Source organism: Fusarium vanettenii (assembly GCF_000151355.1).
Source record: "Fusarium vanettenii 77-13-4 chromosome 1 genomic scaffold NECHAsca_1_chr1_3_0, whole genome shotgun sequence".
Taxonomy (NCBI): Eukaryota; Fungi; Ascomycota; class Sordariomycetes; order Hypocreales; family Nectriaceae; genus Fusarium; species Fusarium vanettenii.
The window spans coordinates 2,155,390-2,180,895 of record NW_003315881.1 but is presented as its reverse complement, the minus strand read 5'-3'; the positions used below and the strand labels follow the sequence as shown (position 1 = coordinate 2,180,895).

Here is a 25,506-nt window from a genome sequence, read left to right as displayed (position 1 = left end):
AACCCATTTGGCACTGTGTGAGATGGACGTGAGGTTATGCATGATGTATGTAGATGCGATATGTGTTGACCTGGTGATAAGTGTGAGGCTGGCGTTGATGGTGAGACTCAAGTGACGGGTCGATTGAGGCCAGTGATGTGTGGCTGATGTGTGGCTAGTGGTGGCTTGCTGGTGGTGTTGAGATGAGCAGACGTGGAAGGCGCTTCGACTGACAACGCGGAGGTCAGGTATCCCTCGGTATCTAGCTTAGTGGCTTACCTACGATACTCAGACTATCCAACATCGATACCAATTCGCAATAATAATTGCCCATTGAGAGATAGAATTGATAGATGTATGTAATCTCTATGTTCTTTTGCCTATACTATATTTTTGTCATAATTGTATCGTATTTCAGTGCCTTGGAACAATGTTCAACTTGTCGACTCTTCAGGTACCGATAGTTGCAGGTTTTCGTATATACAAAGCGACACTTCTGCCCCCCACTGTCGACGAAGCGAGGTTTCGAAACACGCTTGGCTGGGTCGAGATCTCATCACCTCCATCACGTTCCGAAACCCAATACAACTATGCTTCTCGTCAGCATCGTCCAGAGGAACCACGTTGTCGTATCGAGTGAAGCAACCAGTCGCAGGGCGCAGAGGGTTGCGACCCAGCCAAGGGACAAGGAGTGAGAAGAGACAAGTGAGCTGCCACCCTCGGCCTCTTATACCTCTCACACACACACACACACATGACATGAAGGCTGTCATGACTCGGCTGTCATGGATGTGCAACCCCACGGCAGAGCGCGGCGAGAGTGGCATCATGTCGTGGCCGGCCGAGCCTCATGGCCAGGATGGCCCCCTTGAACAAGGCTCGAGCTTGAGCACGAGAGCGCCGTTGAGCCGACGACCTAGGATGGAGTGGAGTTTTGGCGTTGAGAAGCGCACGAGGCGAGGGACCTGCACCCCAGCACAGACGCTGTTCCCAAGCGCTTTGAAGGCGCTTTGAGGTCGTCGAGGGCCATTGCGATCTCCATCATCATCAGATTTCTCCACACAAAGTCCACCTACCGCGGATGCACCACCAGAGTCGCCGCCGTCGCAACACGTCGCACCTCGAATTTGAGTGGACGGTGGCCTCGAAGAATGGTCATCCTTCACCCATTTTCCCATTGTCTCCCCAGCGCCCAGTGCCCACCCACTCCCACCCCGATCTAGCCCAGTCGCCGGCCCCGAGCTCCTCATGCATTGGTCTGGCGTCATGTCGAGAGACGCTTGCTATCGTGGCAACGCCTGAGAAGTTGACTCGATGAGGCGCGCCAATTCCCCCAGCTCAGTCCGGCCATACACACTGCACAATTGGCCCCCCAATGTGTTTGCGTGTTGATGGAACCTCAAAAGTTGATGTCCCGCAGAGCTCGTCCTCGGGAAATGCGGGATATGGGCATCAGGTGGTCAAGACCCTTGTTTAGTTGGAGGACAAGACGAATCCCCAAAGAGCCTCCCGACATTACGTGCATCGACCTGATGGGCTCACTCATGGAGCACGATAAGAACCGTGCACCCACCGACCACGTCAGGGAAGGCCATGGGTATGGGTAGACTGGTGCGGGTGCACCCTCTGGATGGTGTTGAACAGATTGCCTGGCTCGCATCACACGTTTGTTGACGACCTGCATCGGCCGTCCCCTCATCTCCTATTATTTACACGTCTTCTTTTCTCTACCCTTGACTTGATCCTTGGTTCCTATCTAGAAATAGGATATCTAACAAGCCATCGATATTCATCAATCTCTCATACCCTCCATCTACTCCAAGTTACTTCGTTCCCCGACCCCACGACAACTTCCCCGCCGGCGAGCACCTCCTCCTCACCGCATTTGGTACCTCGATCGATTATTCCTCATCAGTATCAAGAAGCCACAAGGGCAACACTGGGAGGAAACAGGAAAACCACCATATACACCATTCACTCTAATACTCAACTCATCCTCATAGGATGAAATAACCCCTTCGACCATGGCCTCGCTTTCCCTCTCTCCTACCAACATGGAAATGGTCCCCAGTGGCCAGCTTGGGCTGCATCTACTTCAAGGCTGCCTACTCGAGGCACAGCGGGCAGACAAGGTTGCATTTCATCTCGTAGGGCTTCGCAATTCTCTCCCCGAAGCCCCTCACGCCCATCTGGTTGTCACTACCGAGGAGATCGGGGTCTCGGCCCAACTGCTCCGTGAACTCGCCGAGTACTCTCAGACCCATTTCTCTCGCGTCCCTGTCGTGCTCGATTATCTGGAAATCATCCTTCCCTGTCTGTCACGATCCCTGCGAGACATCACCACACACTATGAAGACAGAACTCTCACAAAGGAGAACCGTTGGCGGAAGATGTACCATTCCATGACACAAGAGGCGGGAGGTCTCTCACTACCCCAACGTTTCATCCTCTACAACCACTTCTTGACATTGTTGCGAGAGCTGCTAACCAGGTTGGCTCAAACATCGCCCAACGCTCGTGAATCCCATTCACTGACACCCGTAAGGTCACCAAACTTTGACTTCAACTCCATGGAAAGCGTTCGGTTGCAGATCATGCAACTACGAGAGGCTAGAGGCATCCGTAAGTGTAGACGTTCCCAACATAGACATGATGCTAATCATGAGAAGCCCCTCCTCCTATCCGTCTAAATCCTTCGATTCGTCCCGATGTCATACTAGACGACTCGAACCTTACTTCGGTTAGTTTAGGTTGAACACCTTGATAATCGGCAAATCTCTAACGGGGCCGTAGAGCGTACACTGGGCCGAGCAAATCTTTTCTCTGCCTCTGCCTTCCCGAACTGCACTCAAGCACCAGCATTCGTAAGTCCTCCATGTAACTCATAACGTGATCTGCGCCAACTAAGTATATCTAGATCCAAGTCATACGGTCCACATCTTCCCTGGAACCAAATCAGAATGCCTAGCGATGCAAGGGTTCTATTCATGCGGTAAGATCAGACCTCCCGCTTATACGCGACTATCCACTTACACGAACAGCCCGTTTAATGAACGACAAATAACCCTGATCGTCTATCAGAGCGCCCGAGATAGGTGCCCCTACTTTCTCCTACGGATCTATCACATGGGAAGTCCCTGGTTCTCACTCCGCGGCGCACATGAGCTCTGCGTTGAGCGTGATGGAAGCAGCTTGCAGTTCTGGCGGTGGAGCCCGAACGAGGGTTGCGCCAAACTGTGGGCAAACCTATGCTTCATGACTTGGGAAGGTATATCTCCCTTTCCATGATGGTTTTTGAGTTGTCTGGTAGCTAACTTGAAACAGAACTTGTTCTCATGTACTGCTGCTTTGTGTCATTCAAGACGCGCAACAGCCTCACTGTTCAAGTTGCTACAGAGGACCTCATCCTACGGGGTGAGCGCAAGTTGTTTCAAGCGTAAGCCTCAAAGCATAGTCTTTTTAATTACACAACTGACCATTCCAGTCGAATTGTCGATGACGGATTTATGCACTCCCTCATCGTCTACGAGGATACAATGACAAAGGGCCTCCGTCTCCACGCCGCTGTCTGGGACGGCGAACTCCGCCAATGTCCCGTGTGGACGGCATTCAGTAAGTCAAACCCCGGCTTCAACTACTAAATCTATTGGGTGGCTAACACTCGCAGTCACTCACCAGTCTGCTTCGCCGAAATGGATCAAGCGGGTCAGCAAGACAAAGGTACGGCTCGCCGACGTCCAGCTCTACGTCTTTTGCCAGGAGTATCGGCAGCAAAATCAGCGACGAGGTGCTGCTGGTGCCTTTGAGATTTGCTTCGTTAGCGAAGAGGGTAAGTTTAACTAATCTATTCTATCACATTTTCAGTATCCGAGCAATATCTCATACTTTTTCTTAGCAACGAAACGATTCAAGGAACTCTTTGCCCCGTCGACCGACATGAGCACAACGACAGCAACGGAAGCACCAGCAAAGACGGGCTAAGAAGATAATTCGCCTCTTACTACGTCCAAGATTGACAACCTACCTCTTGTATTTTTGTTTTCCTTCTCTTCTTCTACTTTTCTTCTTCATTCATCTTTATTTCTTCTATTCTCTCTCATCTACAGCGTTTGATTTCGATTCATCCTTTTAGCGACGGCGCCCAACGAGTATTTATTTCAGCAACGGTTTGACGGGTTTTTACGAGCAACGACCTACTTTACTTTTGTCCATCAAGAGTCACGGGATAAGATTGTACGATAGCCAGCAGGGCTTCACTTTTCTCCTTGGTCAGTTGGAAGGGCACGTCTCGTGTTTTTCGATATTGAGAATTGTTTCTTCCTTTTTCCCTTATATCGTGATGTCTGTCAGTTTGAGCTGCCGTATTCCTTGGTTCTCAGCACTCCCTCTGTTTTCGTCTCAGTTGGTTTGTCTCAAGAACGCTCAATTTGTCATATATATGCATGCATGCGAATAGCAATTTCAGAATCTCAGAATTATCTTTTACTTTGCTTCCATCTCTTTCGTCCAGCAGCCAGATGACCAGCTCTCGCGCTTCTCCTTTAGGTCTTGACATCGGGCTCGTCACGGCCAACATGCTCCTTGAACTTGAGCAGCTCCGTGGCGAACTTGACCTCCTCCTTCAGGAAGTCCTGAGCATCCAGTTCGTATTTCGAGGGGTCGCTAGTGTGCTGCTCGATGTACAGACGGATTGTGGCTCCCGAGGAACCAGTGCCCGAAAGTCGGACAACGATTCGGCTACCAGAGGAGAAACCGGCATACAGGCCTTGGTTGGAGGCCACGGAGCCATCGAGGTCCGTGTAGGAGAAGTTGCCAGCCTTGGTGACAGTGCGGCCTGGGGGTGTTAGTTAGGGGGGACAGTCAGTTAGCATCAGGATCTCACTCACCCTCAATGGTGCTGCCGACAAAGTTGGGGTCAGCAACGAGCTTGTCCAGCTCACCAACAACCTTGTTGGCGCCATCCGAGTCGACATTCTCATAGTCGTAACGGGTGAAGAAGGTACGTCCATACTTGGTCCAGAACTCCTTCTGTATCTCCTTGATCGAGGGAGTGACATCGGGGTTCTCGACACCGACACCGGCAATGATGTTCAGCCATGCAATGACAGCCCACAGACCATCCTTCTCACGGATGTGGTCACTTCCAGTTCCGAAACTCTCCTCACCACAGATAGAAAGCTTCTTGGCGTCAAAGAGAGCGCAGAAGAACTTCCAGCCGGTAGGCACCTCGTAGCTGTTGAGGCCCTGGGCCTTGGCAACGAGATCGACAGCACCGCTGGTGGGCATGGAACGAGCAAGGCCATTGACGCCGTTCTTCTTGAAGTAGGGGATGAGGTGAGCATAGTGGGCGATGATGGCCAGAGAGTCGCCAGGAGAAACAAACGCGTTGGCGCCGTAGATCATGTTTCGGTCGCCATCACCATCGGAAGCAGCACCGAAGGGGATGTTCTTCTTGTCGACAACTTCGACGAGGGAGTGAGCATAGGTGAGGTTAGGGTCGGGGTGGCCACCACCAAAGTCGGGGCTGGGCACGCAGTTCTGGGTCGAGTCAGACAGGCCGAGCTCCTGCTCAAAGATAGCCTTTCCGTAGGGACCAGTGACACCGTGGAGGCCATCGAAGAGGATCTTGAAGTCGGGGTGGGTGGAGAAGAACTTCTTGATCAGGTCAAAGTCGAAGATGTCCTTGAGCATAGCAACATAGTCGGCCGTGCTATCGAGGATCTCGACCTCGAGGTCGCCATAAGTCTGGGTGCCGACGGTAGAGATATCGATGTCGGGGATCGAAGCGATCTTGTAGGATGTCAAGGTCTTGGAGGCCTCGTAGATCTTGTTGGTGACGGACTCGGGGGCAGGACCGCCATTGGAGAGGTTGTACTTGATACCGAAATCGTTCTCGGGGCCTTGTAATTGTTAGAGATGTTAATGGAGGGAGAATCACGCATTGAAACCTACCACCAGGGTTGTGGCTGGCAGTCAGGAGGATACCTCCGGTAGCCTTGCGAAGGCGAATGACATGACTGGCAGCAGGAGTGGAGAGAATGCCGTTCTGGCCGATGACGAGCTTCTTGACGCCGTAGGCGGCACCAATCTTGGCAATCAGTTGGATAACCTCGGGGTTCCAGTATCGGCCATCGCCACCAATGACGAGGAAAGAACCTATCACATGGATCAGATCATGGCTCGTGTCGTCCGCAGTGGAGGACGATTCTCGGGTCCCGGCATAGCATACCCTCAACTCCCTCAGGGATGGACAGCAGGATGCTGGTGATGAAGGACTCGCTGTAGTGCGGCTTCTGGAAGACGACAACCTTCTTGCGAAGCCCGGAGCTGCGAGGATTACAGGTCAGTAGGGATTCTGATGAGCTGAGCAAGCGAGGGTGAATCTCGAGGATAAACAACAAGCCTCGAGCAGCTCTCGGGAGTAAACGGTGTGGGATGGAGAAGGTCGGAGCTCGCTCAATGGGTGTGAATGGCGGGGTTGACAAGATAGAGGGACAACGTACGTTCCGGGCTTCTGGTCCTGAAAGGGTGTGAACTCGACCGTCTGGACGCTCATGGCTGTAGGATACGAGGGCACAGGAAGAAAGAAAAGGAAAAGGTTTGTTGATTGTTGAGAAAGAGGAATGAAGAGGAGGAAAAGGTGGTGAGACTGAGACAGAACCCACCCGACGAACGGACACAACCTTTCTTTGGGCAAGAAGTGGCGGGGAGAGAGGAGAGGAGCTTCCAATCTTGGGGAGAGCTGTTTGTTGGTGGTGGTGGGGTTTGGAGGGGATGATATCACTTGCGCTAATGGAGGGGCGGCACAATTGGTACTGTGCTGTTCACATTGATCGTGTGCATTGCACAGTGTGGTACAGTAAAGTGGACGGAGTTCGTTGAGGGGCTCCTAGCGTGAAGAGCTCTCATGATGGGAGCCATAGCTTGTCCACTTGTCCTCCTTGTTCCAAGACTTTTGTGAGTAGATTATATTGAGCAGTCCATACACAGAACCATAGAGCCTGGGTGGCACCAAGATTTCTGCTGCCAATTCATGAGCTACAGCTTGTGTCATGTCATGTCCCTCATTGAGCTCCTCAACTAGCTCATGAGCTTGGCACGACAGCTCCCATGCTCACCGCACCAGCTCCAGAACATGAAAAGGACGAATACCCAATAATATACCCACCCATCTCGTCTAGGACTGCGCAGCCTTGGCCCCCTTGTTCTTACCAGCCGGGGCCGCGTCAAACGTCGGTCGAAAAATGACCTCCCGGTAGTATCTCGCCTCCTCGATGCTCTCCAAGATATCATCCCTAGCCTTGTGCCGACCCTTCTTGTTGGGCACCTTGTTGACGATCCTCTTTGCGCACCATCGTCTCGCCGCCTCCTTTATGGAGCTCACGTCGAGGATCCGGTGGTGCAGGTGCTTCATCACTTTGCGGTAGGGCTCCCGGCGGAGGAACGCCCGGTCGCAGTGCACGCTGTTGCCCGCCAGCAGGCCCCGACGACGGTCCGGGATGAACCTCGTCACGTAGTCGTACAGCGCCGAGGCCGCCTCCTCCGGCGTCGTGGTCGAGGCGAGGACCGCGGCGGTGAGGCCAGAGTCGGCGTGGGTCTTTGTGCACCAGTCATCCATCTGGTCCAGGCGGGACTGCGGCCAGTGGATGATGGCGTGGAAGCCCTCCTCGTCAAGGATCTCGAGGTTGCCCGTGGTGATTATGCAGTAGATCTCGAGGATCTCATCATTGTCCTGGTCGAGACCAGTCATCTAAGTGAGGCATGTGAGCATGAGATTCGCAGTTTATCTGCAGCCACCAAGTGCAACGTTGAACTCAAACATACCTCACAGTCGATCCAGACGAGGGGATCATCGCTGGCGCTCTTGGGCTGGTTATCAGCCTGACCTTCTACCGTGGCCATAATTCGAAGTTTTCTCTTTTCTTCTTCTGGATGTGGACGATTGCATGTAACCTCCAAGGCTTCAGTCGCTAGTAGTGGATGAGCTTGCAGCAGTGGAGCATTAGCAGAGCCCACTAACAGCCCGTGATTCAGCGTCAAACCGACGCGCTGGAACGTTGCGTATTCTTAATTCGCGACCCCTCATTGGCTTGTTTGATGCCATCTCACCAACTGCCGGATGTTGTTGACAGCTCAACTCGAGAGATACGGCAGGTTATGAAGCAAGCCATTGCATATTGCATGTCCCAATTATCACTATCCAACGTATTTTGCCTGCCTGCGACTGTTGCCTGAATACAACCGCCAAAAAGTCAGGTGTCGGAGGCTTGCATAAGTTCATTCTCACAAGGCAGACGTTTAATCTCAGCAACCTCGACTTATATTAAACGGCATACTCGACTCACAAACCATCTACGAACCTACACAATCTCATTCACAATGGCTTCAATAAAGAAAATGATCTCTAAACTCACAACATCCGAAAAGGAAGAGACCGTCCCAGAACAGTCTTCATTCAGTGTCATACCCCCTCCAAAGCCCGACATGTCGGAAACCCCTCCTCGCTTCCTCATCATCGGTGCCGGCTCGCGAGGCCGCAACTACGCAGAGGCCATTGACAGCGTCACCAATGGTGTCGTCGTAGCCGTCGCAGAACCCCTCAAGTTCAAGCGAGAGACTCTGGGCCGCCGCCACATCTGGGGTGACGGTGAACCTGGTGAGGGCCAGTCGTTCCTGGACTGGCGAGAATTTCTCGAGTATGAACAGGATCGGCGGAGGAGAGCTGCTGCAGGCGAGGAGAACGTCCCTGAGGGTGTGGATGGAGCCTTTGTGTGCGTCTTGGACGAGATGCATCGCGAAGTCGTCGTCGGCTTGGCACCCCTTGGGCTTCACATCATGTGCGAGAAGCCCCTCGCCTGTTCTCTCCAGGACTGCCTTGACATGTACAAGGCTCTACGTCCCTCGCGGGCTTCCAAGGTCTTCTCTATCGGTCACGTCCTGCGGTATAGCCCTCACAACATGATGCTACGCAAACTGCTTCTCGAGGAGCACGTCATTGGCGACATCCTAAGCGTTGTCCACACCGAGCCCGTGGGCTGGTGGCACTTTACGCACTCATATGTCAGGGGCAACTGGCGCAGCGAGAAGACTACGGCGCCCTCGTTGCTAACCAAGAGTTGTCACGACATTGACCTTCTACTATGGCTGCTTTGCTCCCCTGAGAAGGCAGGGCAAGGAGAACCTCATCTTCCTGAAACCGTCTCCTCATCTGGCAGTCTCCAGTTCTTCAAGAAGAGCCGCAAGCCAAAGGCTGCGGGGGGTGCCACCAACTGCACAAAGTGCCCCTTGGGAGACGAAGGTTGCAAGTACTCAGCCAAGAACGTCTACCTCGGTCCCAAACTTCACGGCCTGGGGGCGGGCAACACGAGATGGCCCATCAACGTTGTCGTCCACGACATCGAGGACTACCCCTCGCAGATAGCCAAGGAGGAGGTCATGACCCAAGCCCTCGAGGAAGACTACGATGAGTCTACTCCCGAGTCCGAGGTCAAGTCCCGCAACTGGTTCGGTCGATGCGTTTTTGAGTCTGACAACGACGTCTGCGACGATCAGGTCGTCACCATCACCTGGCCAGAGTCCAACAAGCCAGCCAAGATGGCAACCTTCCACATGGTCGCCCAGACCAAAAAGATCTGCCAGCGCTACTCGAACATCTACGGCGAGCATGGTGAGATCTACGCCGACTCGGCCAAGATTGTCGTCGAGGACTTCAACACGGGCAAGACGCACACATACCGACCAGGCATCGAGGACCGCGGCCACGGCGGTGGTGACTTGGGCCTCACACGCCAATTTGTCATGGCATGCGATCGCGTAAAGAACCACGGTTGGGAGGCACCTCGGGCTCAAGACGAGTTTATCGGCTGCACTCTCGACGAGGTCCTACGCAGCCATGCTATGGTGTTTGCCGCCGAGGAAGCGAGACTCGGCCGCAAGGTTCTCGACTGGGAGCAGTGGTGGAAAGAAGCTGTTGGTGAACAGTTGGATCGTGGCGAAGCATAGACCCGCATGAAGCTGAGGCACAGAGAGAGATCGGATGAAAACAACATGGGATGAAAAAATTACTAGTCTATAATTGTCAGTTGTTGGTTGGTTCATTCGTTGGTTACAAGATAGATTGACGATCCGGGATATTGGATGGAATATTGACTGGGATATTGGGCATTATAATATTGGGTCTCATGAACTAAACAACCCCAGATACGACCGCGCTAGAAACGAGGTATAATACAAATTCATGCAATTAATAACCATGCAATCCATTCGACTTGACTTGTCTTGCCTTCATGTTCCATTCCCTCGTCTTCCCAGAAAGGCAACCAGACTCTTATCAGTCACCTTTGAAATTCCACCTCTTGACGTAAAAAGAAACCCTCTTCGCTCCCACGATACCAGTGGCCAGGCTCCTAACCAAGCTCAGCGCGGTTGTTCTCGTTACCGACGGGGTTGACGGCAGGCAGTTCCTGAGCCTCGTGCTGCTGGGGCGCAGGGGAATGTGTGTTGTGTCCAACGAAACCAGGCTCGCCCTCCTTGGGACCGGGGCTGGGTGTGATGCCGCCAGGAGGAGGCGAAGTTGACTGGGCAGGCTGGTAACCACCGGCACCGTATTGAGCGGGGTACTGGCCCTGCTGGCCATAACCTTGCTGCTGGGGATACTGGTTCTGGAAGCCCTGCTGCGGTTGGGCGTAGCCACCGTAGTTTTGAGGAGGAGGAGAGTAAGCCTGCTGGCCGTAGGCGGCAGCCGCATTGGGGTCGTAGGGCTGTTGGTAGCCGGGCTGGAAGTTGGAGGGCACACCTGACGGGTAGGCAGCGTTGGACGGCGATGAAGGAACAAAGCTGGGACCGGGGCTTTGAGGGTTCTGGGGGTTCTGAGTCTGGGCCATAGCGGGAGCCACAGGAGGGGTGCCGTCGGAGGGAGGAGTCGTTCCGGGAGATGTCTTCTTGTTGCGGCGACGGAACAGGAGGAAGCCAGCGAGACCAACAAGACCAAGAGCGGCGACACCACCGACAGTGCCACCAGCAATGGCACCGACATTGGTGCCGCCGCCGCTGTCGCTGTCGTCCGTGGTCTGCGAGGGAGATGGGTCGACGGTGACAGTAACGTCCGAGGCGTCAGTTCCAGTAGCGGTACCAGAGGCAGTAGTATCGCTCGCGTCGTCGGTGGTGCTCGATTCGCCGTCATCGGTCGCGGAAGACTCACTATTGCTGTTGGTGGTGGCCAGGGGGTCGGAGAAGAACAGGCTTCCAGTGCCCGAGGTGACGGAGCAGGCCAGGACTGTGAAAGACTCGCCCTTGCTCGTTCCAGTCAGGGTATAACAGGCGGGGAAGGCAGAGGAGCCACTGTTCGTGTTGGTTAGCAAAGAGCCATACGAAGAAACACAACCTTGGCCAAATTGCCAAGCATCAGAGAATCAAACGTACCAGCACATGGTCTGGAAGTCGTCGAGGATGTCGCAGTCACCAGCCGAAGAAGCCTCATAGTCGATACACTTGGTCTTGATCGCATTGCAAGATCGCCCAGTCTCACAGCAGCCAACGAATCCGGCATCAGAAGCGCAAGAAGCGTCACTGGAAACGCAGGTGAAAGAGTCTGTAAAAATGGCATGTTAATGACTTGGTCTTGGTGACTGTGTTAGATGCCCTGGTGTATCTCGTTCGAGGTGAAGCGCTTGGATATCTCGCCAGCGCTACATAGATAGACACTCGTCTAACCGCCTTCGAAGAGCTCAGTCAGGTTTGAATGGTGTCAACTCACTTCCTAGTGATCCCCAGCCGCACGTCTGGGACAACTCAGCTCGCTTGCCCAGGGCAAAGCGCATATCCATGGCACCAGAGAGTCTGGGCGCGTTGGTAGGGACAGGCGACCATCCAATGGCCATCTGGTGGTCCTCGCCAGCATCTGCGCCCAGGTGGCCCGTCTGTACTGGGGCATCGAGCGTGGAATCGGCAGCCGGCTTGAGCCAGGCGGCAGTGGCAGGTGAGCCAAGGGCTCCCAGAGCCAAAAGGGCAGCGGAGTGATACATTGCGCTGAACTTGTATAGCTTCTCCAAGCTCCGGTTTGGGTTTCGAGTTGGCGATGTGTTGGGCGAAGCTTTCCTCCCTCTCTTCCGAGTTCCTCTCACTCAGTAATTGCAATTGTTGTCGACAGCAGTGAATAGGGGTCCGCCGATCCTTGGTGTGAGTGAGTCCCTTCCTCCGCGATATGTTGAAGCTGTCCGACACTGATTCAAGCGGGACGCTTTGCCAGAGGGTCACGACAGGCAGGTGAGCGAGATGTGCAGATTCCAGAAACCAGAGGTGCGGCAGAGCAGGGATCAACGGGGGTTTTGTTTCTCTCTCTTTGGCTTGTCTCTCTCTGACTCTGCCTAGGAAGGTTGCCGGGCCCTTCGTACATGAGCAGCCCTCTGTGGGCGGCGGCGCCTTGAGTGCAGCCCAGCCCAGTACATGTGGTGCCAGAGTGATACAGGGACCCCGGATCAGCCTAGCGGAAAGTTCAATGGCCACAGGGGACTCGTGGGTGCTCGAATTGGGCGCCTCAGCCCCTGCTAGCCCTGCTCTAATCCTGGCTAGGTGGCGCTGCTGGGTGACATTTATTGGCGCCAGCAGCCTTAGCGTCTAGAGCTGAAAAGCCAGCCGTCCTCATTGGAGCTCTGGACTGAGAATGGACCACCGTCTCCGGGGCCTCTGCGAGAGTCGACCCAGAAAAAAAACAGCTCAACCAGTTCACATGGTTCTGCGAATCTCAACGTTGCTGTTCCACTATTAGACAATGGAGATAAACTCATGGCGGGGAAGGTACCTTCTGCCGATGCAATACCGTATCCGTACAGTCATGACGATGCTTGCCGTTGACATTGTGTAGCTTGGCCATCTCATCTAAACCTCCATCGTCTCTTGCAGACGAAGCATCGTCAACGGAGAGAGCAGCTTCCGGTGGAGCTGTTGACAACTCCGCTGGCCGGCGATGGGGGCTTGCTGACTGTATCTCTCATTTGACGAGCACCGACACCCTCCAGGGCTCAGCCCAGCGAGGTACCCCGTCGGGGACTAAGACCTCGATCATGTTGGACATGCCAAGTGATGCAGCGGAGTAGCGGACATCGGCAGGTAGGCAGTATCTGTACGGAAAGATATGCCTCTTGTTCCTAGAGGGCTGCGCCATCCCCGAGTATGGCCCAAGCCAGGTCTTTGCCGCTGTCCGTTGCTTGGGCTTGTTTTCTTGAGGAGGCGCATGAGGCTGCGTTCTGGAACGAGGTCAAGGGGCCGCCGACGATCGATTTGAAGGGTGCCATTTTTGGATGCCCTCCATGTCGCTCACTTTTCTGGTACTGTGTCGTATCGTGTCAGTCAGGCGTATTTCATGTCGCTGCTCTGGTCAGTGACGAGAGAGTGTATCTGTGTGCACACTTTCGGCCCTGTGATGCAACTGTTCCTGTGCGTTTGGAGTCAAAACATTGTCCATGCGCTTCCCCTACAATGTCAATAATAGCTAATATTGCTTGAGGAGGCCGTCTCTGATGCGGGTGAGTGATTGGTCGCTGCTTACTTTGTCGGCCGCCCACCCCTCATATTTCGTCTCTCCACCATCATGCCCGGCCTACCAGCAGCAGCAGATTGTTTCTCAGCCCAGGGCCAACATTGGTCCCCGTTTACGAGGGTTTGCATGGCGCGCCGTTTGCTCTGATCCATATCCTCGCAGCAAGGCAGCGCAGCCTCCCGTTCTCCTTGCTTGTACTTGATGTCGACTCACAGGCTAACAGGCGTCCCCTGTTCATCTGTTGTCGCCCGGCTGCAGTGATTCTGCTGATCGTACCTAATCGAGGCAGCACGGATTTTATCGGTCAAGTAACACAGCTCCAGGGCATGGATTCGTGGTGCGGGTAGCCGACCTTGTTGCTCCTCTCACTGTAGGTTCTCACTGCTGGACTGCTATGTGCGGCTCAAGCAGCCTCACCGTTGCACTTTGGTCAGCATCTTCACCGCTGAAGACTCTAGGCGGACAACACGAGCGCCCCCTGCCGAGACAACGTGTGGACGACTGTGGCCCGCCGTCCGAGACAGCAAAACCATGCATTCACGGGCGAGGGATCGCTGGCTGATTGCTCATATCCCAGAGGCATGGGCAAGGAGCCCAAAATCGCAAAGCTCCTTGAGCCGGTCCGCCGCTAAAAGCTGACACTGCCTGGCGGCTCGGGGCACAGTTGACCCGATGGCGTCTGAGTGTCGATTTGGGCCCTGATGAAACCGTAGGGCGGACCATTCCCGCTCCAGTGTGGCCTTGAGAGGCGGAACTAGCAGGGCAGAGGCGAAGGGGAAATTTGATGGTGGGCGGGCGTCGGCAGCTTGCCCGTCCACGGGTTGGCTGGTTGACCGCATGAAATTGATGCAGGCGAAGGACTCGAGTGGGCGATGAAGGATTCAAGTGATGTGGACTTGGAATGGGGGCTGTGGAGAGCCGATGCATGGATCTTATCCATGAACATTGAACTGGGGGAGGTGCATCTTCCACATTCACTTGCCCAATTTATGTGGGACTGTATAAAGTGCATCGAGTTACCCTACAACTCACTGTGATCCGTGGATTTGACGTTACTCATGGACTTTTCGGCATCAGCTACTCGGTGATTCTCAGACGTTGTAGGGTTGTACGTATTGGAATTCGTTGGCATTGGGCTTTGTTGCATTTCAGCGGCTGAATAAGGTACAATGTTGGTCGTACGTTGGTGGAGTTATGAACCTGGTAAATCGTTGAAGCGACTGACAAGCCCTATGAACAAGTTCGGCACTTCCTCCCACTTGACGAGAATCACATCTTAAGCCTATTCCGGCACCTGTTGGAACGAACTCCTTGTCACATCGAGGCGACCAAATACTTTTCCTCTTTGCCATCTCGGCTGTTCACACCTATCCAGGGTCCTGACCGGCCTGGTTGGCCGTTACAGGAAAGCCTCGCACTTAGCAACAAGGCAGACTCGGCCAACCAGCCCAAGGACTCATTCAGCCGGGTTATCTTGGTTAATCAACTTGCGGTGACAGCGCGGCTAACAGTTTGACCAGCACCCCATGCCCTCTTTTTATCACCAGGAACGAGCAAAGTCATCAAGGTCTCCACGGGCTTGCCGAGCCTGACAAACGAAACCCTCAATGGCCTTACACAATTCCTTCATTTCCTTGGCATATGGATACATGGCAGTTCAGTTTCAGCCTTGCCAATTTTCTCCCCCTCCCTTGGCGTGATGGTAAAATGGGACGTTTAGCGAAGGGGGGCCCGGTACGGGTACGTACCTGCTGAAACACGATGGAACCCCGGAACGGGCAGGCACCTCATCCGAATCCGGAAACAGACGCGGGATCGGTCTGCGGGACCCTGACCCCCCCTCTCGCTTAGTGATACACATGCTTACCCAATCTCTAAACACCACCAAAGTCCTGTGCAAACTCCACGGAACTCGGTGATGTGTAATGCTCGCGATGGCTTCAGATGATGGATCTTGGGAGGAGGATTTCGATGTTGACTAATGTAGCAGATGGATGAAATGGAAGAACGCAATTGGCCTGTTTATTGACATCCACTGTCTAAGTTGACGTCCTATTGGTTGACTCTTCATGTCACCGTGAGTTCACATAGAATGGAGTTCCTCAAGATGTGATTTTGGACAAGTATAAAGAGCAAGTGTTCTTCTGCGATTACAGAGATATAAGAATCAGAAAGACACATAAAAACCGCAATAAACTAACAAGTTACAAAAACCAAGCACTCACACAGAACACACTACACCCAAGTTCACAGCCAACAACAACCATTTCACAATGTCTTCTCAACCCAAGCCCCTTCCTCCCGTCAAGCGATACATCACCACCCATGACGCGGAGGGAAACGCAACCTGGGATGAATCTGTCCCTCTCGAGGTCGAGGAGCAGCGCAGCGGCGGCTTCTCCATCCACTCATCATACATCCACCCGGACAACTCTCACGATCTCAACAGCGGAAACGACTTCAAGGCTTACAGGGAGCACCCATATGAGAAGGATCTCGCCCCAGAGTCTGGATCTACCCTTCGAGTCGTTGACTTCTGGCCTGGCTTCCCGGCCGTCATGCACCGAACCGCCAGTATCGACTATGGCGTTGTGATGGAGGGCGAGGTTGACTGCGTCCTCGACAACGGCGCTACCAAGACTTTCCGGAGAGGGGATATCATAATTCAGAGGGGAACCAACCATGCCTGGAAGAACTCGGGCACTGAAGTGGCTCGTGTCTGCTTCACGCTTCTGCCTTCGGCCCCCATCAAGGTCCATGGCAAGGAGCTTGAGGTTCATGGCATGGCTGATCTGGGAAGAATCGCAGAGGAGGCAAGCAACATTGTGTAAGAATGTATTAGGAGAACCCACCAAATCATTATCTTTGCCTCTTACCGGGCCTAGCCAAAATGCGTGGCCATGAATCCAACCGAGACTTTTGCTCTATGCATTTTCTGTATCCCCCTGACCGTTGAATCCAAAGAGGCACCCAAAACGCCATTTTAATAACCCCTACCAACCGTCTAAAACCCGAAATTTATCTTGCGCAAACTTGAATGGGAGTGGTCGTTGTAGTCCTGTCATGATATCTCCCAGCCTGGTGTCGTCTGCCTCTGAGACAAGCCCCTTGCGGACCATAAAGTCAACCATGACAAGCCCACAGTTAGGTTTCCATTCTAGAGAATGGAGGCTCTTCTTGACCTCGTCCACCGAAAGAGCCTCAAACCTTTCGATACCACGCTCCTCGGCATGCGGCTGAAAGGTTGTGTCGACCCTGAGATCATACACGAAGCGGACTCCAGGCTCCAGATGACCCTCGTTCATGAGACCTGCGTTGCGGTCCTTGCAGTCATAGAAGGTGATGGCAGGAGCCTGTTCGACTGAGCCAACCAGTCTTCTAGTGCTATCCTCTTGGCCCATCAAGACCTCTCTGGTGTTGAGGTCGATATGTAAGCCCGCCTCTTCCCGTGCCTCTCGTTTCAGGGTGACGCACGGGGACAAGACTCCCGATACTCGATCAGTTGGATCCATGCCGCCTGCGACAACCTGATCCAGCATACCCGAGTAACTAACATTAACACCCTTGGCCCGATGCGAGACCCAGATGCGGTCGACGCTCTCCCTGCCGTCCACCTGCTTGACGGTGTAGACGTTGAGGTGGACTCCCACCGTGACAACCCCGAACAGCCCTCGGATAGGTAGGGGAATGGTGAGATCTTGCCGTGTGCTATCAGCAACATGCAGAGGTTGAAATTCTCGCCGTGGCACATCCTTAGCGAGCCAACCGTCAATGCAGTTGTTGAACCGCCCGCGGTTCAGGAGACATAGGTTCGAAAAGACTCTGCAACATGCCGTTGCAATGTTCTCTCCTGATTGAATCTTGGGGTTGAGAAGGATAGTCCGTGTGTCTTGGTTCATGGTAAAGTTCTCATCCCATATCATGTCTCGTTGAACGTCGTCCCTCATATAGCCCACAACTTCATCGATGCCCTGAATGTAGAACGCCCAGACTTTCTCCAAGTCCACGGCATCGATCTTGTTCCCCTGCTGAACGACTCCGTAAAGCGAGGTCATATCGAGAGAGTGAGAGGGGGTTCCAGGATATATGAGTTCTGCTGCAGAGTGGTTGAGGCATGAAGATTGAGTAGCCTCACCCGAGGGCTTGGCCAATCGTGTTGAAGCCATCATGACTCGCGTGAGCATCAAGTTCCCAACCAGGGATTTAGGAGCCACAGGAGAGGTCGTTAATGAAGGTATTCTCAGAGGAGAAGAGAGTGAAGATGTAGGATTCAAAAATCCACACGAGGTCGGCTTGGGCAGGTAGTTATACCAGTTCCTGGTCCGTGAACCAGGCATGGACGGGCAGGTGCTCATGTCATGGGCGATTGCGTCTGTACCGTTGTGGCCACAGGCTTTTGCTCTTGTCATTGACCGAAATGTTTATTTCCCGCCATTTCCCTCTCCGAGATTCGCGGTGGAATCCGCTTTGGTACTGCATCCCGTCCATCCGTGAATCCTTGACCGAGCTGAGGTTGTCTCTCTGTCTCTCTCTCTGCAGGCGGCTCTGTGGTCCTCCCCTCCACTGTAGACAGGTAACTACAGCAGGCCTCTCCGAGTCATGAGGACGAAGGCTGTACGACAGGCGGGCCGCGTAGGTTGCTCACGCACGTTTCGAGTCGTGTTGGTTGTTGTTCAGCGTTGATTGTCTGGAACACACATGGCCGTGTAGAGCTGAGCTGGGTGCCCTGAGCGAAAACAAGGCCAAGCAAATGCACATGATGCGTGCGTCTGTAGCGTTAGGTTACTACATGGAGCACACGCCAGAGGAGGACGTCTCACCAAAAAAAAAAAAAAGTGTTAGCTGCTGAATTTACGGCGGGTCAACCAAGCTTGACCGCCCGCTTAATGGCATTAGTTCTTCCGTCAATTACAAGGAATCAAGGACGATCTTCTTTTCTTCTTTTCTCATCGCAATTCAATTTGTCAACTATGTACTGTACTGTACTGTACTGTACTGTACTGTACTGCACTGTACTTGCAACGACCGTGTCCCCCTTGAGACCATCATCTCTTGGCTCTGGGTACCTATCATGACCAATTCCAGTGGTCTTTGTACCGGTAGAGCGGTCCTCGCCGGGACCTCGTGTCGTCAAGTGTCTTTGGGTGACACTACATGGAGGTAAAGCAAAGCATCCAATCCCTTGATTCCCATATTGTCATAGTCCTCTTGCGCCTTTGTTCCCTTTCCCTGTCCCTGTCCCTATCCCTATGCCTTTCCCAGTTGAATTTCCCTTGGTATGTCCAATTTACATGCTCGTTCGTATCGTCATTTCAATTTCCCTTTGCCTCTCTTACACGCAGACGTCCTTGACCCGGCCCATTAGAGCTTGGCGTGTCCAAAACTCAATGGGCAGCAGTATGTCGAGTGACTGCTGGGCCAGGATACGTCGCCGCCTTGGCAAAGGGACTCTCGTAGAGACTCGTGCCGGCCGAGGCAGCAGCAGCAGCGGCGACGGCGGCGGCTGTGGACGTGTCCTCGATGGCCTGCTGTGCGAGTACCGGTGTGGAAAGGGTCGTTGTCGCGGTACAGACGTTACATAGCTCCATCTGAGGTTCGGGTGTGAGGCAGTAGAAGGGGCTCGAGCATTTACGAGCGCAGCGGGTAAAGTCGATGACCGTCTCGCCGAGACTACGGTGGCAGACCTTGCACATCCGCTGAGCGATTACGGTATGGCACATGTTGAAGGTAGTAGTAGTAGATGTGTAGTCTGGCGTCTAGGTGTGGTGTCGTGGAGAGGAGGGATGGTAGTGGAGTAGATAGAGAGGGGAGAAGAGGCTACCTAGGTAGGTAGGCAGTGAGGAATAGGGAAATAGTAGTAGAAGCTGGGCTTCAAAAAAGTGTTGAACTCCTGATTGTTTAGTTGTTTTGTAGCACAGATAGAAAGAGGCCTCGCTGCAGTGACAACGTAAGCATCATGGGGCGCAGTGGCAATCGTTGTCGATGAGAGAGGCTTATATGCGTTTGCCAGGCACGTATGGATTGGGTTGGATGGATTGAGAAAGAAGAACAACAGCCTTATCTGACCAAGGCGCAAACAAAGAGGCGACTTCTTCAAGCCAAGGGGGCTTTGCTGTTCCTTTTAATGTCCCGCAGACAAGTCAAGGTTCAGGAGTGTTTGGGGGCAAAGAAACGCACGTACAAGTGACTGCTACATGACGCAGACCAAGTCTGAAGGAGACTACCAACAGTACAGTGTCAACCCAGGTAAAATTACCTTTTTTCAAAGGGCCAGAAAAAAAAGGGGAGTCGAGACGCCTTGAGAGGGAGCGTGTGTCACCACACAAAGCCATCATCTGACCGTTTCACCTGGGCTTGGAGCCAGGGGGAAGAAGAGCACAAGGAGCCAAGATGAGGCAGAGAATCACAAACACGGACAAGCGGCCGGTAGGCATGGGGAATAAGTGGGTGTGAGAGGGCCAGCGAATTTGCTGGCCTCACTGCTACTGTAGAAATGTACAGTATGGCACTGTACAGTTAGCCGCGGCGGGAGTGGCCAACCCAAGGCTGTCCTGTCACGGAGAATGTGATTTGAGGTGTTTGTTGTTGTTCAAGGCGTGCAAAAGTGAGAGAGAGTGTGTGGGATGCCAAGATGATGCATTTGTGACCATTGGAACCTTCCCCGCATTACGCCAGCCGCGAAAAGAAAAGGGTTAAAAAAGTACCTCGCTCTAGCACTGGACCGACGGAATTTACCTTGAGGCTATGGACCTCATGCAAGGACTTTCCCTGAGGCATGCCATCGCCATTAGGCCCGATGAGGCGCTGGCTGCCGCTGCTTTGCGGGGAGGCACAGCGACAAGATAAGCCAGCCCCAGGGCACGGTGTGTCCGGCGCCCGGGTACAATACTGTGCTGTAGATGATGGTGCTGGATCGAATGGAGACACTCTCATGACGACACGCGTCCCGGCCCGTCTCTCCAAGCTTACCTCTGTTCCTCTATCACCCGGGGCTCGGGCTCGGGCTCTAATCGCGGGAAACACCTCCGACTGGGTCAAAGTCAATTGGCTCACCCGGAGCTTTGACGGCTTCCCGCTTTGTTTGGCAACGGCTTCATCACAATCAAGTCTCTCTGTGTTACTTCTCACGTCACGGCTCGATCATCGGGGCGGGCTTATCTCTGGCCAAACGCTGGCAACTGTCTGCCTTGCCTATCCATGAATCTCATCGCCGAGCTGAATCATACATGTCTGTCCCTTGCTGACCGTCAAACAAACGGGATGATGTGAGACAGGGGACGCCGGCTGGGCGCTGAAAATGTACATACAATATGCGCGCCCTCAAACAGGATCGGCAATGATACCAGTTGTGGCCGGCTGAATATACTCTCCGTTCCAGAGGGTACCATCTCGATCACGTTTCACAGAAACGTGCCTCTCATCCCATCCATGTATCTCTTGTCCACCTCGTCAGCGTCCTCCCCAGCCTCACCACCCTGCATCCTGCGCTCGAGGTTCTTCCCCCCGTCGCGAGGCCCAACAAAGTATCTCAGCTTTGTAGAATCCTCCGTAGCCGCCGTCCAAATCGTCATGGCCGCCTCGGACGCCGCCATGCTCTGGCCCCGCATGGCGCCGAACCGCTGGAGCGTCCTCTCGACAAAGGCGCCGTATCTCCCCTTGATCTCTGGCGTCATCTTGTCCAATCCTGCCATCTGCATCGACGTCTGCCCAAAGTTGGTCTCGCTGATGCCGCCATGTGGACAGACCAGCTTCACCCGGATAGGGGGGTTCACACCCTCCATCTCGTACACCAGCGACTCCATGAAAATGTTCATGGCTGCTTTGCTGGCTCCATAGGGTCCGATGAGTGGCAGCCCAAAATGCCCTCCGCCTGACCCAACATAGATGATACGGGAAGGTGATTCTACCTGACTTGTCGCGCGCATGTGAGGGATGAATTCTTTGATGAGGCCCATGGTCCCTGATCACTCGTCAGCATGCAGCCCTCCGCCATGATGCGGATTGTAACAGCACCATACCGAAAACGTTGACTTCAAAGTTGTGCCGGATGGCATCAATGTCAAGTTGCTCCAAGACGCCGTATTGGCCGTATCCTGCGTTGTTGACAAGGACGTCGATCTGGCCAAACCTTCCGGTAGCTCCCGCGATGGCTGGCCCAAAGGTCTGGGCCTTGGACAAATCAAGGTACTGGACTAGGAGAGTTCCCGATCCCTCGTCCAACGCTTGGAGGGCTGGGGAAGACGTATCTCGAGCTGTAGCTGCAACGTTCCAGCCCTTCGAGAGAAATAGCTTGGTTGCAGCCAAACCAACACCAGAATTCGCGCCAGTGATGAATACTGTTTTTGCCATGATGCTTGAGATGTGTCCTTGGACCTGACGATATGTGGTCATTCTGCCGGCCCATGGCCCTTTAAATCCATATAAACGGCCATAGTATCTCATGGAGAAAGGAGTATTATCTCATCCACGCCCAAATATGAATCCACCTTGGTGTTTTTACACTGCTGGCTCACCTCAGCCACTTGGCTGAAGCCAAGGAGATTGGCTTGCTGAATACGTCACGACCCATCGAGACAGTCCGAAATTCGAGGAGATAAAGGCGCCCATATTGTGGGCTAATCAAGAGAAGGAGCTTTATTTAAGTCCTGGTTTTCGGACAGGCCCAACTCGGGTAGGACGGAAAGGAGTGGGTTGCTCAAGTCAGCCATTGTCGTCGGTGGATTGTGACGTATGAGGTGAAGCGATGAGCTAGCTTGAATTCATGAACCGCAACGTTCGCGGAGAAGACCAGTATTGAAAGAAATAAAGTTTTGATTTCCCTGGGTGTGTTGATGGAACAAGATGTCGAAGTTGGCGCTCACTGAAGAGCTTGTAAGAGCATTGTGGGGACTGTTAGGGTCAGGTTCGTCAGGTATTGAGCTGTAAACCATAGGCTTCTATGAGTGAAAGAGGAGTCACATCTACTGAAGCCTTTTCATTCCATGTAATTACGATGATAGAAAATAATAACTTCCTTGACGTCTGATTAACTCAACGTTGTTGATTCTTGACCCATCTTGCCGTTAAACAGCTAAATTACCAACTTCCAAGACATGATTGGTCAACGGCTGTGCAGCTACCTTACGTAATTCGGGATGAACCCGCGGACCGGCGACAACCTCATCCGGTGGATTTGGATGGGCTTCTTCCCACGAGGAACACACGATCAATCGCTCAATTGAACGCCGCCCATACCGCCCAACATGCTCGCCGCACGACAGAGGGCAGCCTGCGTGGCCCGACAGCTGCAGCGGACAGCGCGGACCTACGCTTCCGAGGCCCACGGCCACCACAAGCCCGCCGAGGTCAACGAGTCGTTCAGCGTACGTCAAAACACCCGCAACGCCGCCATCACGTCTTCCACGGTTCACTCGCGCTTCCCGGATGGGGCCAATGGCAATCTCACATGCTGACCTGACCTGCCCTTCTAGACCGGATCTCTCCTCACCGTTGGCGCCTTCTTCGGCACCGTCCTCGTCTACCAGTTCGTCCCCAAGGAGGGCGACAAGTCTTTCTTCCTCAGCCTCATCGACAAGTACCAGTCGCGCGCCAAGGACTGGGAGGAGATCAACGCTCTGCACACAAAGGCCGCGGAGCAGGCTGGCTTCGACCGAAACCTGTTTGAGAACGGTGGACACAAGCACCGATTCGTCGATGTCGCATACCCTGAGTTCGCCAACCCCTCCTGCCCCTACTCTTCGACGACATGAGCAACAAGGAGGAGAGAAGTCACATTCAACAATTGCTAACAAAAGAGGCAGGGCCATTCAGTCTTACTCTCCCCGAAACAACCAGGCTGGCTATCTTGCCAACATGGACTACGTGGTTGCGCACTTCCGACAACAGCACCTGGAGGAGGAGGAGCGGAAAGCGAAGAAGCTGGCCGCCCAGAAGCAGGAATGAGGGGATGTACATTAGAACGTGGACCGGCACACATGAATTCATTTCTCATTCAGTCAGGAACAACTGCTCACTTCGCAACTGCTTATTTGTCGTGTGTCGACGGTGTTGCTGCTTCCCCTATTTCAGAAGGCAAGTGTCCTCGATGATTCCAATTCCGATGACCGCGATTGAACCTGCTCCGACACGATGGTGCCTTCCGTCTGCTTGAAATCACGCTGGCTCCTGAGCTAGCTAACTTGGATCTGATGGATGGCAGTTACGACACGCACCTGGGTATAGTCATGGCCTCTTCTTCTCGGAGCGGACTCTTCTTCCTTTCTCCTCTTCAACACTCAACATCTTGGATTCCATCAGTCGTTCATCGTCCACATCACTAGTTATTCATTAAGAGAATCACTACTCACTCAACCGTCCACCAAGCATTTACTGTCCAATCAACTCCCACAGAATCAGTCATGGCAGCTGAAAAGAGAACACAGTATGGCCCCTTGGTTTCGAGTTCTCTTTACCACGCTGACGTTGATAGGGTCACCTCGTTGATCCCGCTTGGTGATGGGTCTCATGATAGAGCCAACGTTCCTGGTATGCTGCCACATTTGAACCCTTTGTGCTCGGCGTCCTGCTCACAGAGATCCAGCATCCTCTTCGCAGTTGCAACCAGAGGCTTCTCGAACGGCAGAGCACGAACCATTCCCTCCTTTGGAGCCTAGTGTCCCTGCGGAAGACCTTCTAACCCGTGATCGAACGGCTGCGTTCAATTCAGCACGTGCTTCCTTGCCAAGGAATTCTCATGGTATGTTGTACACTATTCACCCAGGAACTTGGTTATTACCGTGAGCCCATTGTTGGACTTTCAGCTCACAGTGATGCAGGAACTTCTTCACGACATGGATCAGCGAGTTCCCGAAGCACACGGCCGGTACCTCTAGCCCCAGAAAACACTCGCAGTTCAGGTACGTTATCGATCCAGAGACTTCTCTGTTTGAATGTGTGCCCACCTGCTTTCTTGCACCCCTCGCAGCAAGACTGTTTATCTATACACGTGGAAGCATTACATATGATACCTTGGCATCTTCACAGAGCTGACAACAGACCCAGGCGTCACCAGATCCACAGCCACCGCTGTGGAAGAGCCTCCGGCAGAGAACTTGGATGCCGTTGAAATCCGCGAGGCCAAGGACAACCCCGACCCGCGGCGTGGCGTTTGTGCACGTCTCAACATGGCTGCAGACCGCCAGATTATCCACGAGACCCCTCTATTTTCCTGCGACAAACCTCGTCGGTTGTGGGGAGCTCATCAAAGCATTGCCCTTGCATGGACTACGTTGAACGGACAAACTCGTGACGAGCTTCAAGCGGCATTTGCTGGCCTGCTCGGGCTGAGCACTCGGGCAGGCTTGTCAAAGACTCAGCGCCAACAGCTGGAGGGGTTTGTCAAGGAATATGCCTCCGCAGACATGGGCGGGAGGAGAGTCCATATCCACAGAATCGCATCACACATCAACCATGCTTGTGGTAGATGCGCCAATGCAAAGGCTTCGATCGACTCTGCTGACCCGAACTCCATCTCCGTCACGCTTCTCAGGCCTGTCAGTGCGGGCGAGCAGATCCTCATCAAGTACAAGAAACCGAACGCTCACTGTTTTGTGTGTGGCACAAGGTGGAGGTGGTGGACACGCGCAAGATCTCAGAATCAACCGCGAGACACACATGTGAACCCCCCAGAACAACCCCAAGAGACTCCCACACAAGAACAGCAGCAACCCCCAGCTAACCAGCAACAACCTCCTGAATACGGGGATGCCTCACAAGGTCAAGGCGAGGATGCCTCACAAGACCAAGGCCAGGATGCCTCACAAGTCCAACAACAACCCCGGACGAGGGGCCAGCGCTTCAGACAGAGAGCCCGCAGGTTAGGTCAACGGTTTGGCACTGACCATACAGTTGGTGGTCCCGTCGGTCTCGGCGAGGTTGCGAATTGGGGTCTCTGAAGAATTTGAATCGAATGTTTATGAGATGGGCGGCAAGTGTGACAGACGACCACAGAG

At 53.6% G+C, this 25,506-nt stretch overlaps 11 protein-coding genes across 11 annotated transcripts; 5 read left to right on the top strand and 6 right to left on the bottom strand.

Moving 5' to 3' along the window:
* Window positions 1–2,033: 2,033 nt before the first annotated feature.
* On the top strand, window positions 2,034–3,960 carry NECHADRAFT_75005 (uncharacterized protein; the record flags this gene model as incomplete). Its single annotated transcript, XM_003054325.1, has 9 exons — window positions 2,034–2,601; window positions 2,649–2,719; window positions 2,773–2,843; window positions 2,897–2,971; window positions 3,021–3,247; window positions 3,304–3,415; window positions 3,464–3,591; window positions 3,647–3,808; window positions 3,875–3,960. 9 exons carry the CDS (start codon window positions 2,034–2,036, stop codon window positions 3,958–3,960), a joined length of 1,500 nt encoding a protein of 499 aa, XP_003054371.1.
* Window positions 3,961–4,520: 560 nt separating this feature from the next.
* NECHADRAFT_30586 (uncharacterized protein) lies at window positions 4,521–6,535 on the bottom strand (the record flags this gene model as incomplete). The annotated part of the gene is made up of 5 exons (XM_003053595.1): window positions 4,521–4,813; window positions 4,866–5,879; window positions 5,932–6,135; window positions 6,209–6,306; window positions 6,483–6,535. The coding sequence occupies 5 exons, from the start codon at window positions 6,533–6,535 to the stop codon at window positions 4,521–4,523; spliced, it is 1,662 nt and encodes a 553-aa protein (XP_003053641.1).
* Window positions 6,536–7,004: 469 nt separating this feature from the next.
* Window positions 7,005–7,885, bottom strand: NECHADRAFT_73394 (uncharacterized protein). Its single transcript, XM_003053594.1, has 2 exons — window positions 7,804–7,885; window positions 7,005–7,729 (listed from the first exon to the last, which is right to left on the bottom strand). Exons 1-2 carry the CDS (start codon window positions 7,879–7,881, stop codon window positions 7,157–7,159), a joined length of 651 nt encoding a protein of 216 aa, XP_003053640.1. The 5' UTR covers window positions 7,882–7,885; the 3' UTR covers window positions 7,005–7,156.
* A 578-nt stretch (window positions 7,886–8,463) lies between these two features.
* NECHADRAFT_31032 (uncharacterized protein) lies at window positions 8,464–9,981 on the top strand (the record flags this gene model as incomplete). Its single annotated transcript, XM_003054324.1, has 1 exon — window positions 8,464–9,981. One exon carries the CDS (start codon window positions 8,464–8,466, stop codon window positions 9,979–9,981), a length of 1,518 nt encoding a protein of 505 aa, XP_003054370.1.
* A 167-nt stretch (window positions 9,982–10,148) lies between these two features.
* NECHADRAFT_98851 (uncharacterized protein) lies at window positions 10,149–12,002 on the bottom strand (the record flags this gene model as incomplete). The annotated part of the gene is made up of 3 exons (XM_003053593.1): window positions 10,149–11,319; window positions 11,401–11,569; window positions 11,735–12,002. 3 exons carry the CDS (start codon window positions 12,000–12,002, stop codon window positions 10,386–10,388), a joined length of 1,371 nt encoding a protein of 456 aa, XP_003053639.1. The 3' UTR covers window positions 10,149–10,385.
* Window positions 12,003–15,789: 3,787 nt separating this feature from the next.
* NECHADRAFT_75000 (uncharacterized protein) lies at window positions 15,790–16,347 on the top strand (the record flags this gene model as incomplete). The annotated part of the gene is made up of 1 exon (XM_003054323.1): window positions 15,790–16,347. The coding sequence occupies one exon, from the start codon at window positions 15,790–15,792 to the stop codon at window positions 16,345–16,347; it is 558 nt and encodes a 185-aa protein (XP_003054369.1).
* A 162-nt stretch (window positions 16,348–16,509) lies between these two features.
* On the bottom strand, window positions 16,510–17,682 carry NECHADRAFT_74999 (uncharacterized protein; the record flags this gene model as incomplete). The annotated part of the gene is made up of 1 exon (XM_003053592.1): window positions 16,510–17,682. The coding sequence occupies one exon, from the start codon at window positions 17,680–17,682 to the stop codon at window positions 16,510–16,512; it is 1,173 nt and encodes a 390-aa protein (XP_003053638.1).
* A 798-nt stretch (window positions 17,683–18,480) lies between these two features.
* On the bottom strand, window positions 18,481–19,346 carry NECHADRAFT_102379 (uncharacterized protein). Its single transcript, XM_003053591.1, has one exon. It carries the CDS (start codon window positions 19,234–19,236, stop codon window positions 18,901–18,903), a length of 336 nt encoding a protein of 111 aa, XP_003053637.1. The 5' UTR covers window positions 19,237–19,346; the 3' UTR covers window positions 18,481–18,900.
* Window positions 19,347–20,916: 1,570 nt separating this feature from the next.
* NECHADRAFT_74998 (uncharacterized protein) lies at window positions 20,917–21,865 on the bottom strand (the record flags this gene model as incomplete). Its single annotated transcript, XM_003053590.1, has 2 exons — window positions 20,917–21,476; window positions 21,535–21,865. 2 exons carry the CDS (start codon window positions 21,863–21,865, stop codon window positions 20,917–20,919), a joined length of 891 nt encoding a protein of 296 aa, XP_003053636.1.
* Window positions 21,866–22,724: 859 nt separating this feature from the next.
* Window positions 22,725–23,516, top strand: NECHADRAFT_73392 (uncharacterized protein). The gene is made up of 3 exons (XM_003054322.1): window positions 22,725–22,878; window positions 22,987–23,225; window positions 23,317–23,516. The coding sequence occupies exons 1-3, from the start codon at window positions 22,759–22,761 to the stop codon at window positions 23,456–23,458; spliced, it is 501 nt and encodes a 166-aa protein (XP_003054368.1). The 5' UTR covers window positions 22,725–22,758; the 3' UTR covers window positions 23,459–23,516.
* A 1,162-nt stretch (window positions 23,517–24,678) lies between these two features.
* On the top strand, window positions 24,679–25,449 carry NECHADRAFT_74996 (uncharacterized protein; the record flags this gene model as incomplete). Its single annotated transcript, XM_003054321.1, has 3 exons — window positions 24,679–25,104; window positions 25,184–25,370; window positions 25,403–25,449. The coding sequence occupies 3 exons, from the start codon at window positions 24,679–24,681 to the stop codon at window positions 25,447–25,449; spliced, it is 660 nt and encodes a 219-aa protein (XP_003054367.1).
* Window positions 25,450–25,506: the final 57 nt, after the last annotated feature.

Bases quoted from the DNA above. Each gene is read 5' to 3' on its own strand.
- NECHADRAFT_73394 (XM_003053594.1), bottom strand. From the start codon at position 7,881: ATGGCCACGGTAGAAGGTCAGGCTGATAACCAGCCCAAGAGCGCCAGC. The intron at 7,730-7,803 runs GTATGTTTGAGT...TGCCTCACTTAG, and splicing joins TCGTCTGGATCGACTGTGAG to ATGACTGGTCTCGACCAGGA.
- NECHADRAFT_102379 (XM_003053591.1), bottom strand. From the start codon at position 19,236: ATGTGCCATACCGTAATCGCTCAGCGGATGTGCAAGGTCTGCCACCGT.
- NECHADRAFT_73392 (XM_003054322.1), top strand. From the start codon at position 22,759: ATGCTCGCCGCACGACAGAGGGCAGCCTGCGTGGCCCGACAGCTGCAG. The intron at 22,879-22,986 runs GTACGTCAAAAC...CTGCCCTTCTAG, and splicing joins AGGTCAACGAGTCGTTCAGC to ACCGGATCTCTCCTCACCGT. The intron at 23,226-23,316 runs GTTCGCCAACCC...CAAAAGAGGCAG, and splicing joins GTCGATGTCGCATACCCTGA to GGCCATTCAGTCTTACTCTC.